This window comes from Magnolia sinica, chromosome 15 (assembly GCF_029962835.1).
Source record: "Magnolia sinica isolate HGM2019 chromosome 15, MsV1, whole genome shotgun sequence".
In the NCBI taxonomy this organism is placed as follows: Eukaryota; Viridiplantae; Streptophyta; class Magnoliopsida; order Magnoliales; family Magnoliaceae; genus Magnolia; species Magnolia sinica.
This window is the reverse complement of record NC_080587.1, coordinates 66799142-66816369: the sequence shown is the minus strand read 5'-3', so window position 1 is coordinate 66816369 and position 17228 is coordinate 66799142. Positions and strand designations below refer to the sequence as shown.

At 35.5% G+C, this 17228-nt stretch overlaps 1 protein-coding gene across 2 annotated transcripts; it reads left to right on the top strand.

Moving 5' to 3' along the window:
• The first annotated feature begins 433 nt into the window (after positions 1-433).
• On the top strand, positions 434-16902 carry LOC131227444 (annexin D5-like). 2 transcript variants are annotated; one of them, XM_058223242.1, is made up of 6 exons: positions 434-609; positions 3011-3234; positions 10412-10630; positions 12807-13022; positions 16205-16294; positions 16459-16902. In XM_058223242.1, the coding sequence occupies exons 1-6, from the start codon at positions 468-470 to the stop codon at positions 16666-16668; spliced, it is 1101 nt and encodes a 366-aa protein (XP_058079225.1). In that variant the 5' UTR covers positions 434-467; the 3' UTR covers positions 16669-16902. The 2 variants fall into 2 exon arrangements, with proteins under 2 accessions (XP_058079225.1, XP_058079226.1); XM_058223243.1 differs by lacking the exon at positions 10412-10630.
• Positions 16903-17228: the final 326 nt, after the last annotated feature.

Here is a 17228-nt window from a genome sequence, read left to right as displayed (position 1 = left end):
ACTGGCACTCAGGCCATTCCAAAATAAGGTGAACTGCACTACCAGAATATACAAGTTTTAGGTAAGATTGTTCATCGTTCGCTCCCTGGTGCGTTGAATCTGAGTTTTGGGTCATGATGATTCTTGGTGTGTACGGTTAACGTAAGGAGGGAAACTAGATCCACGGTTTGGATTCTACCTAGGCATCAGAGGTGGGCCCCCACACATCTCAAACAATGGAAATTAACATACTATTGAAACTATGTAATCATTTCACGTGTTCCACATGGGATCAAACATCTGACCATGAGAAGACTTAAAGTCTTTCACCTTTCCCCACCCAATGGTATAGTCTTGTCGCCACGTGGCACAATCAAAGGAGCACACGTGGAAAGATCCAACGGCTCGAGTTCACTATAAAAAAAACACTCACGTTTCATCTCTAAGCGTGTGTGAGTGTCCATTTGAAGTACTTCTTTGGTGGGAGGATGGATAACGTGATGCTAGAAGCTGCATCAAAGAGTATGGCAGAAATGCTAACTCCTGCACAAGCTCCTAGCAGGGGAGTGTCCTTAAATGGTGATCCTGACCCTAGACAAGATGCCATCCATCTCAATACGGCTTTCAAAGGTTAGAAATCTTTGATTGTTTTCTCAGTTCCATTCATTTTCTTTGATGATTTCATCGGGTCACAACTAGTGGGACAGTAGCATCCGTTTTCCCGCCAACATGTGGGAAATCAGTGCCATAAAAAAGGTAGGCCCCACCCTGGACGTCCACACAATAGTTAGGCCGGTCAGGTCGGAATTGGATTGCGTCCTGAGCCGCTGGACGGAATCGGTCCAAGCAGGGGCTCTGTGGGGCCAACTGTAATGTATGGGTTTTATCCACACCGCTCATCCATTTGTCTAGATCATTGTAGGATATAAATCTAAGAATGAGACAGATCCAAAGCTTAAGTAGACCACGCAGTGAGGATTGAACTCCCACCATTAGAAACCTCTTGAGGGCTACAGAAGTTATGGATCAAGCTGAAATTTGTGTTTCCCCTTCATCCAACTCTTTTTGACCTTTTCAACAGGTTGGATGGAAAATAAACATGAAGTAGGAAGGTTTCAACGGTAGACGTAATTATCACCGCTGCTTCTTGTGGTGTAGCCCACTTGAGCCTTGTGCCTCGATTTTGTACTCATACGGTAAAATGATATATAAAAATAGATGAACGGAGTGGATAAAACCCATATCACGGTTGGCCCTACAAAGCCCCTATGGACCAGTTTCCGTCCAGACGGGCAGGACGCAATCACCTCCGGTCAGCTCAGCAAAGCTAGACCGGTCAGCTCACCGGCCAGGTCCACTACAATGTTGGAATCAATTCCACAACTGACCATTGGTCTTAACCCAAACGTAAAGGTGTGGCTAATCTAGTAAGTGCATCCAACACCAACCAGCTTGATGGTGCCTTTGAGCTCACTATGATGTATCTGTTTTATCTATGCCGTTCATCCATTTTTTCCGGGGCACGAGCTAAAAAATGAGGCAAATCCACGCCGTTCATCCATTTTTTTTTCAGTGAACCACAAATCTCAAGTGAACCACGCGCAGGAAAATAATGTTGCCATCCAACATATTAATAATGTCACACAACCTTATGAGGGGAAAATACAGATATCAGCTTTATCAAAAAAATGTCCCTTAAAAAGCTTTCAATGGTAAGGATTCAATTCCCACTGTTTCTTGTAGTGTGGTTCACCTGAGAATTGGATTACATCATTTTTGGTCCTATATTTTTTAATATGTTCTTTAAAATGAATGGATGGCGTGGATGAAACAAATACATCTTGGTGAGGCTCACGGAGATTTTACAGGTGTTGCGTTCACTAGCCAATCCGCGTCCGTGCAGAGCCTGCAGCCTTTCTCTTTCTCGGGCTGCATGTACCTGTACGTGTCGAACCAGTTCCGCCAACTGTCCATGAAATCGGATTGCGTACTGAGTTACTAGCAAGCTCTTATGGTACTGAGTAAACTCTATTGGACCCACCGTCAATGTATCTGGTCTATCCACGCCGTCCATCCGTTTTTCCATCTTATTGTAGGGGTTGAGACCAAAATTTAAACAAACCCAAAGATAAAGTGGACCATACCATAGAAAACTGGTGGAATAATGACTTCCACCGTTGAAACCTTTCTAGGGCCCACAGTGATGTTTATTTCTCATCCAACCTGTTTATAAGATCACACAGACATGGATGAAGGTAAAATACAAGCTTGATTCAAAACTTGTGTGGCTCCCAATAAATTTTCAACATTAGATGTTCAATTCACACGGTTTCCTATGGTGTGTTCCACTTAAGGCTTGGATGTATTTCATTTTTAGGCTCAAGCCCTAAAATGAATGGATGGAGCGGATAAAATACATAAATCACGGTGGACCCCATACAGTTTACTCAGTGTGCTTAGCGTACTGAGTTTCTCAGTATGCAATCCGCTTCCACTGTCCACCACTACGAGTAGTGGTAGGACTGTTGTGGGGCCCACATAGTGGGTGTATTTGTTTTAGAAAAAATGCACTCGGGGAAGGGGAAGAATCTTTTAAGAACATTCTATCCAGATCATTTCACATGGTGCTTTTTCCATCTTTCAAATATTAGAATTTAAAAAAGAAAAAATTAAAATTAAAATTCCCTGACTACTCTAAAACACCAAACCTCATCTTAGTTTTATCATGTATCTATGTACCAAGATTTAGAACATAAAACAAAAAATAACTAAGATTGGAAGAAATGAAAAAGGGCTTGATGAGTTTTTTGAAGAGAAAATGTTCAAATTACATAAGAACTACAACCAGGCAAGAAGTTATGCCAAAATGATTAGACAACTGAAAAATAAAATTACAGTATTTGTTGAAATAGCTCCTTTTTAAAATAAACTTCTTTAGTTATTTTTTCTTTTCTTTCATTTATTTCTACCATACCGTTTTAAAGTTAGCTTCTTGCTTGCTACTTAATGTTTTCAATGTAATTTTATACAGGAAGAGGGCAAAACATGCCTGAGATTATCAATATTCTTGCACATCGTGATGTAACTCAACGCGCCCAAATTCAACAAGAATACCAAGCCATGTATTCTGAGGATCTCAAGCAACGTCTCTCTCAAGAGCTTGGATTTGCTGGGGATGTCAGTGAGAACCTTGGTGTGAACATTAGTGGGGGCCTTAATGGAGAGCTTTTCGGGCCACTTAGTAGCAACATTAAGGTATACATATATTTCATGAGCCCACGAATGGAATTCACAATTCTTTCAAAATAGAATCTAAAATTGTTGTCTCCATGGATGATGGAATATATTATCTTAAGCATTGCATTTTTTCACTCTTTAGAATTTTCAAAAAAAAATTTAGAATAATTTCCTAGTTTTACTATCTTAGAAAATAAATCATAGAAGGAAGAGGTATTATACAATGCTCAACAAAGAATTACTTAAAAGTTGCTTGGGTTTTCGGTTCATGTGGGTGGGGAGGACCGAATGTGTGGGCCCATAAGATCTAATTTATTTACATATTTTAAGGACCTTCACACAAAGCTAGAGATGGACAGCCCATGTCCAGCTGTTTACCTAGCTACTTTGCGAATGAAAAGGATCTAATCATTCATCAAATACTATGGTTAAGATGGCCTTTAGACATGATCAACTATTTAAATTGTCTAAAGTTAACATAATGGATAATGATATTGATCATTTATTCCCCTTCTAATTTTCTCTGTAGAGTTCTTTCGGATGATTGGGGGAGTTCATATGCAATAAGACTTATCCTTATCACATCTTACTTCAATGTCTCTCTCCCTTTCCCTTATCCCCAATCATTTTCTCTCATTTAACTTTAAATTCAAATTCGAACTTAGAGAGAAAATGGAAAGAAGAATATTCACTTAGAGATATTCTGAAGGAAAAATGTGTGGGACTCACCCACAATTAACCCTAAGAGTCTATATCCAACACAACTTGGTTCAATCTCTCTCTCCCTCTCCCTTATCCCCAACCATTTTCTTTCATTTAAGTTTAAATTCAAATTCGAACTTAAAGAGAAAATGGAAAGAGGAATATTCACTTAGAGATATTCTGAAGGAAAAATGTGTGGAACTCACCCATAATTAACCCTAAGAGTATATATCCAACACATCATATTCAATCATATTATAATATGTGCACAATATAGATTGTCCATCTAACTCTTCATATAACAATCAAAATCAAAATATTATTATTAAAAGAAATAGAGATATAGGACTAATTGAATATTATTATATTCTCGTATGTGTTTGAATACTAAGGGAACATTTGACTAGCATTCAATAACACAAGCTTTGTTATATCTGTCCTAGTTAGCATAATCACACTGCATTGAATTAACTCCTAATCTGGAGTATTCTACTAATATATGTACTTATCCAATTTATTAAGTTTATTTAAAAAATTCAGTTTTTCACAAACATCAGTTAAAAATCATTTTTAGAGTAATAGTATATTATATATAAAACTTTATCAAAACTCGAAACTAGCGTGCAAATAAGTTATAAAGACATAAGTCTTCAAGTACATACTAATAGTTTTAAAAGCTCGATGTAGTTATCATGGAGTCTTTCCATATATGTGTAATTCAAAATCGATCAAGTGACTTTCTTAACATAACTAAGTCCAACCAATTTAAGGGCATTTGTCATCGTACACTCTCATCCTCCTATACACAAGAGGAGAGTGACTAAGAATATAAAGGCATCCATATATCTGACTACTTCTATAATGCACTAACTAGATCAAATTAAAGCATTATGTATATAATATGTTAACACTATGATAATAATTTACATAGTAAAGTAGACAACACTAGACATTTGTGAGGTATATAATACTTAAATCATTACACATAAGGTATAACTCATCTCATATCCTCACAACCTCACTTTTTAATCAGACCATAACATTAATCACATAGAAGAGAAATGAAAAAATTATATTATTTCGACTTTGATTAGTCACACCTTCAATTTCTTAAGACCAAAGATAAATATGATGTATCATCACTCATATCCTTAGTATAGGATTGCATATAGTTGCATTTACGTTCAATGCGAACAGTGACAAACATGCAGACAATCACTATTTGGCAAGGATGTAAGTGGTATGAAGTAAATGGTACTGGTGGTGTAAAGTTGAGAGACCTATTTTACTTGCAAGTGCTAAGTGTCTCAAATTTATATTATCGACATTGCTTAATTCCATGTTCAAGAGAGTCACATGCATGTCATGACTAGCTCTCATAGGACGAGTGATAATGATGTGACTGATTCTCGCCAGGATTAACTAGTTGGGCCCATTTTCATCATGAACAATTCAATTAAAGGTCTCAATGAATTGAATTTATGATAATTTTGCCTAATATTTAGTTTTATTCGTGAATAGTTTAAAGTAAACATATCAACTAATATGAGTATAACGTAATCAAGTTGACATTCTAATTCAATGCAACTTAGTTCTCCTTTTAACCAGGTTTAATCATCCCAGAAGGGAAGAGTTCACAATGTTAGTCCTAGGGAGCATGGAAAATGACCTTACCTTAGAAAGGAGGGGAAAAGTCTAGATAAGGTTCAAAGTGTTCATCTAATAATCTTAGGACATATACATAATGAAAAAATGAAAAGAAAACATAGTTCTAAAAAGGAATATTCAGGTTTTATAGCTAGCAATCAACCTGAAGAAAGGTCGAGCAATAAACGGGTTAAGAAGAATAATTGCTTCTTCTATAAGAAGTCAAGCCATCAGGAAATAGACACCATTAAGTTTAAGCAGTGACTCATAAAGAATGGTAAAGATCATGTCCTTTTATGTTTTGGGTCAAATTTGATCGATGTGTTGGAAGTTTCTTGATGGATAGATTATAGTACAGTTATTCATATTTGTAATTACATACAGAATATGTTGTATAGCCGACTACCAACTAATATAGAGCAATCAGTATATATAGGCAATGACATTAAAGTGGACGTAGAGGCAATCGGAGTCTACAGAATTGGGTTAAAGTCAAGTCATATGTTGGATCTAGTAGATACATTTTATGTGCCTTCCAAAAGTACAATGTAGTCTTAATTTCTTGTTTAAACAAATCCGATTATATGTCTAAATTTGATAATAGAAATTTTAGTATGTACTACGATTTGACTATGATTGATACTAGCATTATGGTTAATAACCTGTACCAATTGGACTTGAATGCATCACACGTCTATAATGTGAATGTTTTACACGGAAATAAAATAAGATATAAGCGAAAACTAGACTATGAAAATTCCTTCATGTTATAGCACAATGATTAGGCTATATCTCTTTTAAGAGATTGAAAAGGCTAGTGTAAGAAGAAATTCTTCATTCTCTAGGCTTTTCCAACTATAAAGTATGTACATATTGTATTAAGGATGAACATACTAGTATCAGGAAAAAAGGTAGAACTATGAGTGTAGGACTCTTAAAAGTGATATATACAGACATTTGTAGACAATTCCCTACAGTATCTTGGAGTGGACACAAATATTTTATCATTTTTATAGATAACTACTCTCGTTTTAGACACATCTATCTTATAAATGAAAAATCAAATGCCGAAGTAGAAAATCAACTCGATAAGAAGATTAAAGTCGTCAGGTCTAACCCATGGTGGTGAATACTATGGGAGATATGACAAATCAGGTCGCAATCTAGGACCCTTCGCTAGATACCTATAAGATTTGGCATTGTCGCCTTATACATCATGCCTAAAATCCCATATCATAATGGTGTATCTAAATGGCGCAATCGTACCTTTATGGACATGGTGCGTAGCATGATGAGCAATTTAACATTGTTAGAATCTATAAGGTGATGCGATTAAAAGCACAGTTCATATCCTTAATAAGGTCCCCAACAAGGCTATAAGAAAAACCCATTTTAAGTTATGGAATGCGAAAAAACCAAGTCTCTGATATCTCCACATTTACGGATGTCCTGTTGAGGCCAAAGCATTTAACCTAGCATGAGAGAAAGCTTGATCCCAAAACCATAAACATTTTTATAAGATAACTAGAAAGGTCAAAAGATTATTAATTCTATCGTCCTTTTCACTCCATCAGGATTATTGAAACTAAGAATGCCAGATTCATTGAATATACTGAAAATAGTGGGAGCACGAACATCAAAAATTTTGTATCCATGTTGGTATAAATCCTGCAGTTGAGCCTATTAGCATTGTAGATCACCACTATGAACCTCTTGTACAACCCATTGAGGAAAATCCAAATCACACTCAAAAAAGTGAGCCATTAAGAATTTCTAAAATAAAAAAGAGGCTTGCAATTCCAGACGATTACACTATATATATGCAGAAGCACAAGTTTAACATGGGGGTGGAAAATGATTTTAATTAAATCATTTACATAAGCCAAACAAAGTGTTAACCTTTCCCGATGGACTGATGATATAAAAGATGAATTGAAATTCATGAAGGACAATAAAGTATGGAATCTTATTGAGTTACCCCAAGGAATAAAGCCGATTGGTTATAAATGAATATTTAAAATCAAATGGGACTCCAAGGTCAATTCGAAATATATAAAGTCAGACTTGTTGCCAAGAGTTTTAACCAACGTGAATGCATTGATTTTAAGGAGACTTTCTCAACAGTATCTAAGAAAGACTCATTTAAGATCATAATGGCTCTCGTGGATTATATGAATTTGGAGCTACATTAGATGGATGTAAAGACTGCATTTCTCAATGGAAATGTAGATGAGAATGTATACATGTTACAACTTAAAGGTTTTGCAGTCGATAGCTCAAAAAAATATGGTTTGTAGACTCAAGAAATTCATTTATGGATTGAAACAGGTGTCAAGATAATGGTACCTAAAGTTTTATAAAGTAATTTCCTCATACAGTTTTGTAGAAAATACTGCAAGTAAGTATATCTACATTAAAATCAGTGAGAGCAAGTTTGTCATATTGTTTTTGTATGTTAATGACATTTTGTTGGTGACTAATGACATTAGGATGATGAGCGATACTAAGAAATTCATATCTCAAAGGTTTGAGATGAAGGATCTTGGTGATGCCTCTTATGTCATCGGCGTTGAGATACGCCATGACAAATCAAGTGAACCGCTTAGCCTGTCACAGAGGACATATATTAATAGGGTACTCGAAAGGTATGGCATGTAAAATTGTGCTCCTGGACAATCACGTATTGTAATTGGTGATAAATTCGGCCAATTTCAATGCCTTAAGAATTAAATAAAAGATTTTCCATATGCGTCAGTAGAAGGGAACATCATGTATGCTCAAGTCTATATATGACCAAATATTGCCTTTGTAGTTAAAATGTTTTTGCATTATCTCTCCAATACAAGTATGCAGCATTAGATAGATATAAAGAAGGGGTTGCCTTACCTGCAAATGACAAAGGACTTCAGACTCACATACGGAAAGTCTGACCATTTGAAGTTGGTTGGATACTCAGGTGCAAATTTTGCTGACTGTGTTGATACTAAGAAGCCTGCCTTAAGTTATATCTTCATAATGGTGGGTGGAGCTGTTTCTTGAAAAAGGTATGAAACAGTCAATGACAGCTTCATCCACCATGAAAGTTGATTTTATTGCTTATCATGAAGTATTAAATCAGACATTATGGTTATATCGTTTCTTCTTAGGTTTGTGAGTATTGGAGCATATCTTGAAATCATTGAGAATTGTTTATGTGATATCTCGGCTGCAATTCAATTCTCTAGTAACAACAAGTATTCATCAAAGTCGAAGCATATCGACATCAAGTATCTTATTGTGAAAGAAAAAGTATAGAATCATCTATTGTCTCTGGAGTTTATCAACTCTAAGCAGATGATTGTGGATCCACTCACTATAAGGCTCCTCATCATGCTATTTTAGGAGTATGTGACATCTATGAGAGTTATTGATCTTGCAGATGTATTCAGTTAGTGGGAATTGAATATGATCCATTTTTATAGACATGTATAGATATCTCATTTATAGAGTTTGATGATTCTAATATAAAGTTTATTTCTACTTCTTTTCAAGTATGCACAATTTTATTTTGAGTAAGCATAACTAAAGTCTCATCTCATTGGAAACATGTGAAAGCTCTCGCACCTCTTAAGGATAAGAACATATTATTATACTGTATATGTAATCCTTATACCACACTTTGTACTTCATAATCCATATCGTTAAGATTGGTAGTATTTGTGACCATGCATAGTCTCACTTCACTAAGATTAAATGTTGTGATGGCTATTGCGATCCAATACTAGTGATCTTGATGGACCAGATTGTAAAAGTGTTGCTTGTATTATCCAACGATTGCATTAGTTATCCATTTGAATGTTTTCTTTAATACTAGGACATATTTTTAAAATGTTTTTAAAATTAATCCTTAACATTGATCAATGTGGCGCAAGTGGGAGAATGTAAGAATTCTATAAGATAAGCCTTTTTCATCAACGGTCTGGATCTCCCTAAGGGTTGGATAGTGTAATTGGGCATACCAGTGGACCCCGCTCAGATATGATTCATTTAAAATCGTATCAGGGATGGTGCACTACAACTATGTCACATGCAAAGTATTCTAGATGGACTAAGATTGACAAATTTATATGGAGCTAAAGGGAGAAGAGTTTCGATGGGTTTCAAACTCCTCAACCATCTAAAATATGTAAACATGGCTGGGTCCCCAAGCCTACACACATGTGAAACCTATTCATTTCATCTCGGTGCTTTTCTAAAGGTGCAAGTTGTGGAATGTCACAGCATTCGCCTTCAGCAATACCTTCCCCAAACAGGTACACCTTTTATTCATTTTATTAGATATCCATACTAATGTATAGGTCGATCCTTTCAATTCCGCATATAAGATTTTACAATAGATTTATATAAAATTATTAAAAATGCAAGAGTATTTTAAAAGGGAGGTTAGCATACATTAAGAACCTAAAGGAGAGAATTAAAATCATCTCAAAAATGGAATTCATTGACTTTAGGTTGATAATTTAAGTTGTCAAGCTTTTACTCTAGAGCAACTCTAAGACAAGAGTGTGCCTACATCCTAGCAATCTAAAACATCAGTCTTATGGGCCCCTGTGCCCCTGCATAGATAGTGGTCCTACAATCTCCCATATTGAAAGATCTTAGCCGTTGAATTTATGACCATTTTCCATTGAACATGAACCGGTAACATTTTTTTATTAACCATCTAACTTACAAGGTTTTAGTCGAAGGGTCACCAGGGGAGTTCCAATGGTCTAGATCACTAAGCAGTGGCCCACCCATACAAACTAGAGGATCAAACAAGCTTTTCTCTAAAATGTGTTTAACTTGGTTGTTTTGTCTGTTTCAGAAAGCAGTTATGCTTTGGATGCTTGATCCAGCGGAGCGTGATGCAACAATAGTGGGCCAGGCATTAACACTGACGAGCCTTGATTTGACAGCTCTGACTGAAGTAATATGTTCTCGCACCCCATCTGAGATACGACTATTTAAGAAAGCTTACTTTCAAAAATATGGTTCTCAAATCGAGGATGACCTTAGCCTCAAAACCTACTTCTCTCACAAGAAGGTTCTCTCTCTCTCTCTCTCTCTCTCTCTCTCTCTCTCTCTCTCTCTCTATTTGTTTGTCTTATCAATATTATGCAGCATTACATTAGTTAGTCCAAGATGATTAAGTGTCCTAGACCAAGAATCAGGATGCTTCAGATCTAATGAGCCATAACATTAAAATTCGAGTGGACCACCTTATATGGTCAGGACCACCTAATAGACGACTTGGATCACTCACAAATGTGCATTCAATCACATGTCGAGGCATGCATTCAGTGGAGTATACATTCACCAATTAAGAGACCTACAACAATATGTTTTTATATATTTATAAATCGACTACAGTGATAGCCTTAACCCAGTTTCAAGATGGGGTGATTCATCCACCATATATGCTTAATATATATATATATATAAATCATCCAAATATTGGGCCCCACTTTGGATGAATCATGTCCTGAAAATAACTAAGAATGACTTTAACGGCTGAATAGAATGCTCCGAACACTTAATGTTGGGCCCGAGCCAGATCATGAGGGTTGGTACGGTTGGAGCAAGTAGAGAAAGAGAGAGAGAGAGAGAGAGAGAGAGAGAGAGAGAGAGAGAGAGAGTGTGTGTGTGTGTGTGTGTGTGTGTGTGTGTCTGTGTGTGTGATGGAAGGCATGGGTTAGAGAAATAACATGAGTAGACGATGATTTTTATGTATTGTACGTGTTATAAAATTGCCCTTACAAACACTAATGGGTCACACTCTACCAGGGCTGACATATTCTTGTAAAGAGTCTGAACCCAACCCGATTGAGAAACGGGCCTTAAGTTTGAATCTGAGCCTGGCCCTTGAGTTTGATACTCCGACCCAAGCTCAGTTGTAGCATTTTATTTGAGTTATTTGATAATCTGGCAAAGTATGGCACTTGATATGCATGCAATCAAAAAGTTTACAATGCCATAATTAATAAAATAATATAGTAAATTGTGAAACCCACATGCTATAATTCACAATATTAAGATAAAATTGGTTGAACAATTCTAACTTATGATTAGTGGACACTTCTGTGTTGAAATAGGATAGTTGGATATTTTCATTTTTAACCGTCTAATATTAGTCGAATTATCCTATGAGGCGTACTTTTTATTCATGATGCATTGAAAGTGGGACCCATAATTGGGATAGTTTAATTTTGCATTATTTATGTGCCATGTATGCAATTTCTTAGTACCAATATCTCCTCCATTACACCGCTGGAGTATCAGAAATTTTCTCCTTCTTTAGTGGGGCCATGATTCAAGGAGGGACCTTAATGTGAGGGGATGAACACATGTTAGAAATTTCAATGGCTGGAGCACGTGTAATAGATCTATACTATTCTTTAGGTAAGATAACATTATAAACCTACATGGCCCCAAAAAAAAAAATAGCATTCTTCCAACAATTAGGTTGGTCAAACTAGGAGCAGACTAGGTGTTACCCAAGTAACACCTTAGAAGAGTGTTATCCTTACCATGTGGGGCTATCCTTGATGAATTTGTTATATATCCATGCCATCCATTTAGTTTTTTCAGCTTATTTTACTACGTTATCCCAAAACTTAAGCATATTCAAATCTCCGGTGGACCACACAAGTGAAAAAAGTGGTGAATGACCATTAAAAGCTTTTTGTAGGTCACGAAGTTTTGGATCAAGCTCATCTTTGTATTTTCCATTTATCCAGCCCTGGTTGACTTTATCAATGGGTTGGATGGAAAATAAACATTACGGATTTTCTTACAGTGGCCCTAAGAAGTTTTTAATGGTGGACACTCAATCTCCATTGTTTCCTATGGTGTGGTCCACCATAGATTTAGATCTACTTAATTTTTGGGACACGTCCTAAGATGGGATGAAAAACGGATGGACGGTATGGATAGACAATACACCATCAAGTGGGCCCCACAGTAAGGGTAGTAATACTTACTTGGCTCCCCTTGATGAGTAGCCTTACTTGATTTTGATGTATATTCCCAGTGCATAATAACTTATCAATAGCCTTGATTTTGACACATATGTCATCCAGCTGGGAACTAGAGATACATGGGAGCTATCACAAGGCCCCACGTTCTATCAAAACCAATACTTTTAATCATTTAATGAAGTAGGAGATAATTTCATGACTTTTTAAAAAAACTAATATAATAAAATTTATTTTATCATGAAGTTGTTAATTGCATGTTTAAATGCCGAACGGGACGAGGGAACGGTGGCCAATCAATCACTGGTGGAAGAGGATGCTAAGAAGCTATATAAGGATGGAGAAGGTAAATGGGGAACAGATGAGAAGACTTTTATCCGCATTTTCACCCAAAGGAACAGAGTCCATTTAGCTGCAGTCGCTTCTGTTTATCACCGTTTGTATGGGAACTCACTTGCAAAGGTATCTTTCTCAACCTTTTTTTTTCTTTAAAAGTTTATTAATCGGCATTATTTAGTGTTTTATTAAATGATGGAAATGATGGAAATATAAAATTAACTATATTTTTTTTAGTAATTCCTTAATGTAAAACTATATTGTTGTAGAAATATATTGGTTTACAAAATTTAATCATTAGAATTTTCCCCTCTTTCCCTTAACTTATGTTTTTAGTGTTGGAGAAAGTAAACAATATGTTGATAAAGGATACTTTGCGTATGAGGAAAAAATACACATTTTGTTACCTTTGTTGGTAGTATAGTTGTATTACTTAGTATTATAGTGTTACCATTAAAACACAAAAATTATCAATAAAATATTGTCGTGATTGATCTCTTTTGTGTGATTGCTCATTTACAACAAATGTTCCCACCATAATATGTTTAGAATTTAAAAGATATAAAATTAGCTGGATTTTTTATTTTTTTCAAAAAAAGTATATAGAGTACAATTGTAATAACAAATAAGAGTAGAAATAAGGAAGTAATTAAGATCATTGACCAAAAAGTTTCTTAAACTGAAGACTCTCGGTATCCTAAATTGATGGCTCATGAGAGTGGAAGGATTGTGGAGGATGTTGCCCATATTATTCAAGCTAGGTCAAAGAAATGGAGATGTGCCTCTAGCGTTTTACGCGGTTGTCATGTACCAATCAAAATAAAGGAAAATTTTTATAGGATAATTGTAAGAACAACTACACTTTATGGGGCAGAATGTTGAGTAATTAAGGAACAACATGGTCATAGGATGAGCATAAATTAAATGTGGATATTGAGATGGATGAGTGCAAAAGCAAGAAATGATAGAATTATAAATGAATGCATTTGAAAGAACTTAAGAGTAGCACCAATAGGTAATAAAATGAGAGAAAATGGATTGCTATGGTTGGTCATGTACAATGAAGACTTAGAGCTGCGTCTATTAATTAGGAGTGAGTTAGTTCAAGTTGGAGCTTCTAAAAGGGTAGGAGGATGGCCCAAAAGGGAATGGGTGGAGATAGGAATAAAGACTTGATGACCTACGGTTTAGCTGAAGTTATGACCCTTGATAGAGTGGAATGTTAAAAGATACATGTAAACAATCCCAATTAGTTGGGCGCTAACGCTTAAATGATGACAATAACAATGATAACTAGTAAAAAGCTCCTAAAATTTTTAGGATTTTTCTTTTAAAAGACTTTTAGTTCAATAAATAAATTTTTAAGGTTTACTCTTAAAAGATTTTTCATTCAATAAATGAATTTTACTATGAAAGTATAATTTGTGGAGATAAATGCAGTTTCTTAATTACTAAAAAGTATAATAATTTAGTGCTTGACCTCATGTTTTGGGTGGCTTCTTTCCATTTCTTTTTCTTCTTCTTTTCTTCTTTTTTCCCCTCAAACATAGGGTGTATGCTCATTTTCTTTTCTTTTTCTTTTTTACTTTTCTTCCAAGGGTTCTTGGCCCTCTTTTATTTGTATCTCTTTTGGGCTTCACTCTGGGTAAATAATAAGAGAGTTACTTCTTGCTTGCTTTTTCTAAAATAATAATAATAATAATTGAACAAGTAAGACATTCAACTATGCACATGCTAAGAGATGCTTCTTTTCAAAAATCACCCTTGAATCCACAAGAAGTGAGAAATCTCTATAATTTTTTTTTTTAAAAGTAATATTATTGATAAAAGTCTATTTATAAAGTCTTTTCATATGACTTAATAAGCCACATATCCTAAATTTATAACTTTTTTGACATAATACTTTCCCTAAAATAATAAATCACTTCTAAACTGGCTCAATCCCTTTCCCTTGACTAAAAGGAATTTAGCCACAAACTAACAACCCACGAGCCCCTTCAATGATTGTGGATAATTTGTTACCACAAATATGTTTGCGACCATAGCCTTAGTCAATAAAACAATCATCGTTTTTATCTATTGCATTGATTGTAAAAAATCTTGTTGAAAGGCTTTGCACTTTGCCTAAGATAATACTTAATTCTTCATAACACTGCTCGTAGGATTGTTGATACCTAATCAATTATTTAGATATCATTACCCAAGAAAAAATATCACTCTAATAATAACAAAAAACTCGCTTTGCGAGCGCTTAGATAAAAGAGAAAAGATCACCATATTCTTTGTAAAAATAGCTTTAAATCTACAAAGAGGAGAGAATATCTAAATTTTGAGAAATAAGAGTGATATTATTAATGTAATTAAGAATGTTTCCAAAGCACTTTTATAATACTTATATAAGCCTTAAACCATAAATTCATAATTTTCTTGAAATAGTAATTTTTTTCATAAATAGTAAATTTACTAAAAGTAGTAATTAACTTATAAATTGAATTAACTTTTTTTTACATAACTCCAATAAGGACTTTAAGATATTCCAAGACTCTTCAAACCCTAAAATAATAAAAACTATAATTGACTAAAAATAGTAACATTTGACTAAAAACTTGAAATTAACCCTTCAAATGTCTTATTTAACAAACACGTTTTATAGTCAAATGTCCCTTGGCATTGGCTAGCACTTAAGAGTTCATTGATATCTTTTAAATTATATATTATATGCACCGAATGTATAACCACTCACAAAGTTGTGGTCATCATAAGTTATAATGCCCGCTAGACCGTTGGATCGAACTTTCAAGTAAGATTTCTTTCAATCCTAGCCATACAAGTGATTGTCCTTAACTTTATCCTACATCAACATGCATACATGTGTATGTACACACATGCACATTTACATATGTATATGTCCGTGACCACACGCGCTCATACACGTTAAAGAGATCCCACGTCCAACCAGTTGGACTACTAACTATCCAACACATGGGTAACTTGCATCCTATCAAGTGTACGCAACAATCAACCCGTCCAAAAGGTTGGCCCCACAGTGAGGCTCGCCTTGCTTAAAAATCAGTGAATTTTTTCATTACACCTGCAGTTATCAGCTTTGGCAACCTGAGGTATGTCAAGGACTTAATGGATAGTTCGGATTGATTGATTGGACCATCTAACTAAACCTAGGCAACTAGGAGCACTATAACTTAATAGTACTCTACTACTTGTGAAACAACATGAATACTATTCTATGGAAATACATGCGTTTTTTCTTCATTTTCTGATAATTCTCAAGTAAATTCCTTCCTTTGCAGGCGGTAAAGAAGGAAACATCTGGAAATTTCATGTTTGGACTTCTTACACTCTTAAGATGTGCTGAGAATCCTGCCAAGTACTTCGCCAAGGTATCACACCATACATGTTGTAGTAGATATGTGTGCATTTACTATGCAATTAAACCCAAGCCCGGTCCATGACTGGGTCCAAAAACGAGATGTGGTAGCCCAAACTATTGTCCTATGTATATCCACCACCCTAAATAATTCAATCTCATCTAAAAATTTCTCAGGTGTTGTACAAGGCCATGAAAGGCTTGGGGACAAGTGACACGACACTGATAAGGGTAATGGTGACAAGGGCTGAGATCGACATGAACTATATAAAAGATGAATATGCAAAGATACATGGGAAGTCGTTGCGGGATGCAATACAATCCGATACATCAGGCGACTATCGGACCTTCCTCGTTTACCTTTCCGGCCCAATCGATGCTCCATAATTAAACAGAATTGTGTAGGAAAAATGGTACTTTGTGTGTGTTGACGTCAAGGTGTTTTGTTTCCATGCTCTTCTTTTCTCTCTTTTCTTTAGTTTTCAACTATGAGTGTCATTTAGGGTTTACACATAAGAGTGTTTGGAATGCTCCAAAAGTAGTTTGTTAGTGTTCGGCATTGTTGTTTTTGTATACTATGGGATTATGTGTTTGACTATTGAAAGCTAGTGCTTGCTTTTACTCGTTGTGTTGTCTTAAAAATGAGGAATGATAAATGATCTCGATCTACCATGTACACTTCCTGGCCTCCCACACATAGGAACATGGCATAAAAGATCCAAGCTAGTAATTAGAAGGGCCAAACATTAGCCTAATAAAATCACTAGATGCGACCTGCATGCTAAATAAACTAGATGGTCAGAAAGAAATCGACAGACGACTTAAAATCATATGTACACAATACAAATCATATTCGGGTAGTAAAAACATGACCAGGCGCAGGACTCAGGACAATGGAAGACCAAACCCGATTAGAATGGTCCAGGAACTGTCTGGGACGACCACAG

Coding starts and splice junctions, on each gene's coding strand:
- LOC131227444 (XM_058223242.1), top strand. CDS start 468: ATGGATAACGTGATGCTAGAAGCTGCATCAAAGAGTATGGCAGAAATG. Junction 10,631..12,806: donor CCTACTTCTCTCACAAGAAG/GTTCTCTCTCTC, acceptor TTTATCATGAAG/TTGTTAATTGCATGTTTAAA. Junction 16,295..16,458: donor CTGCCAAGTACTTCGCCAAG/GTATCACACCAT, acceptor AAAATTTCTCAG/GTGTTGTACAAGGCCATGAA.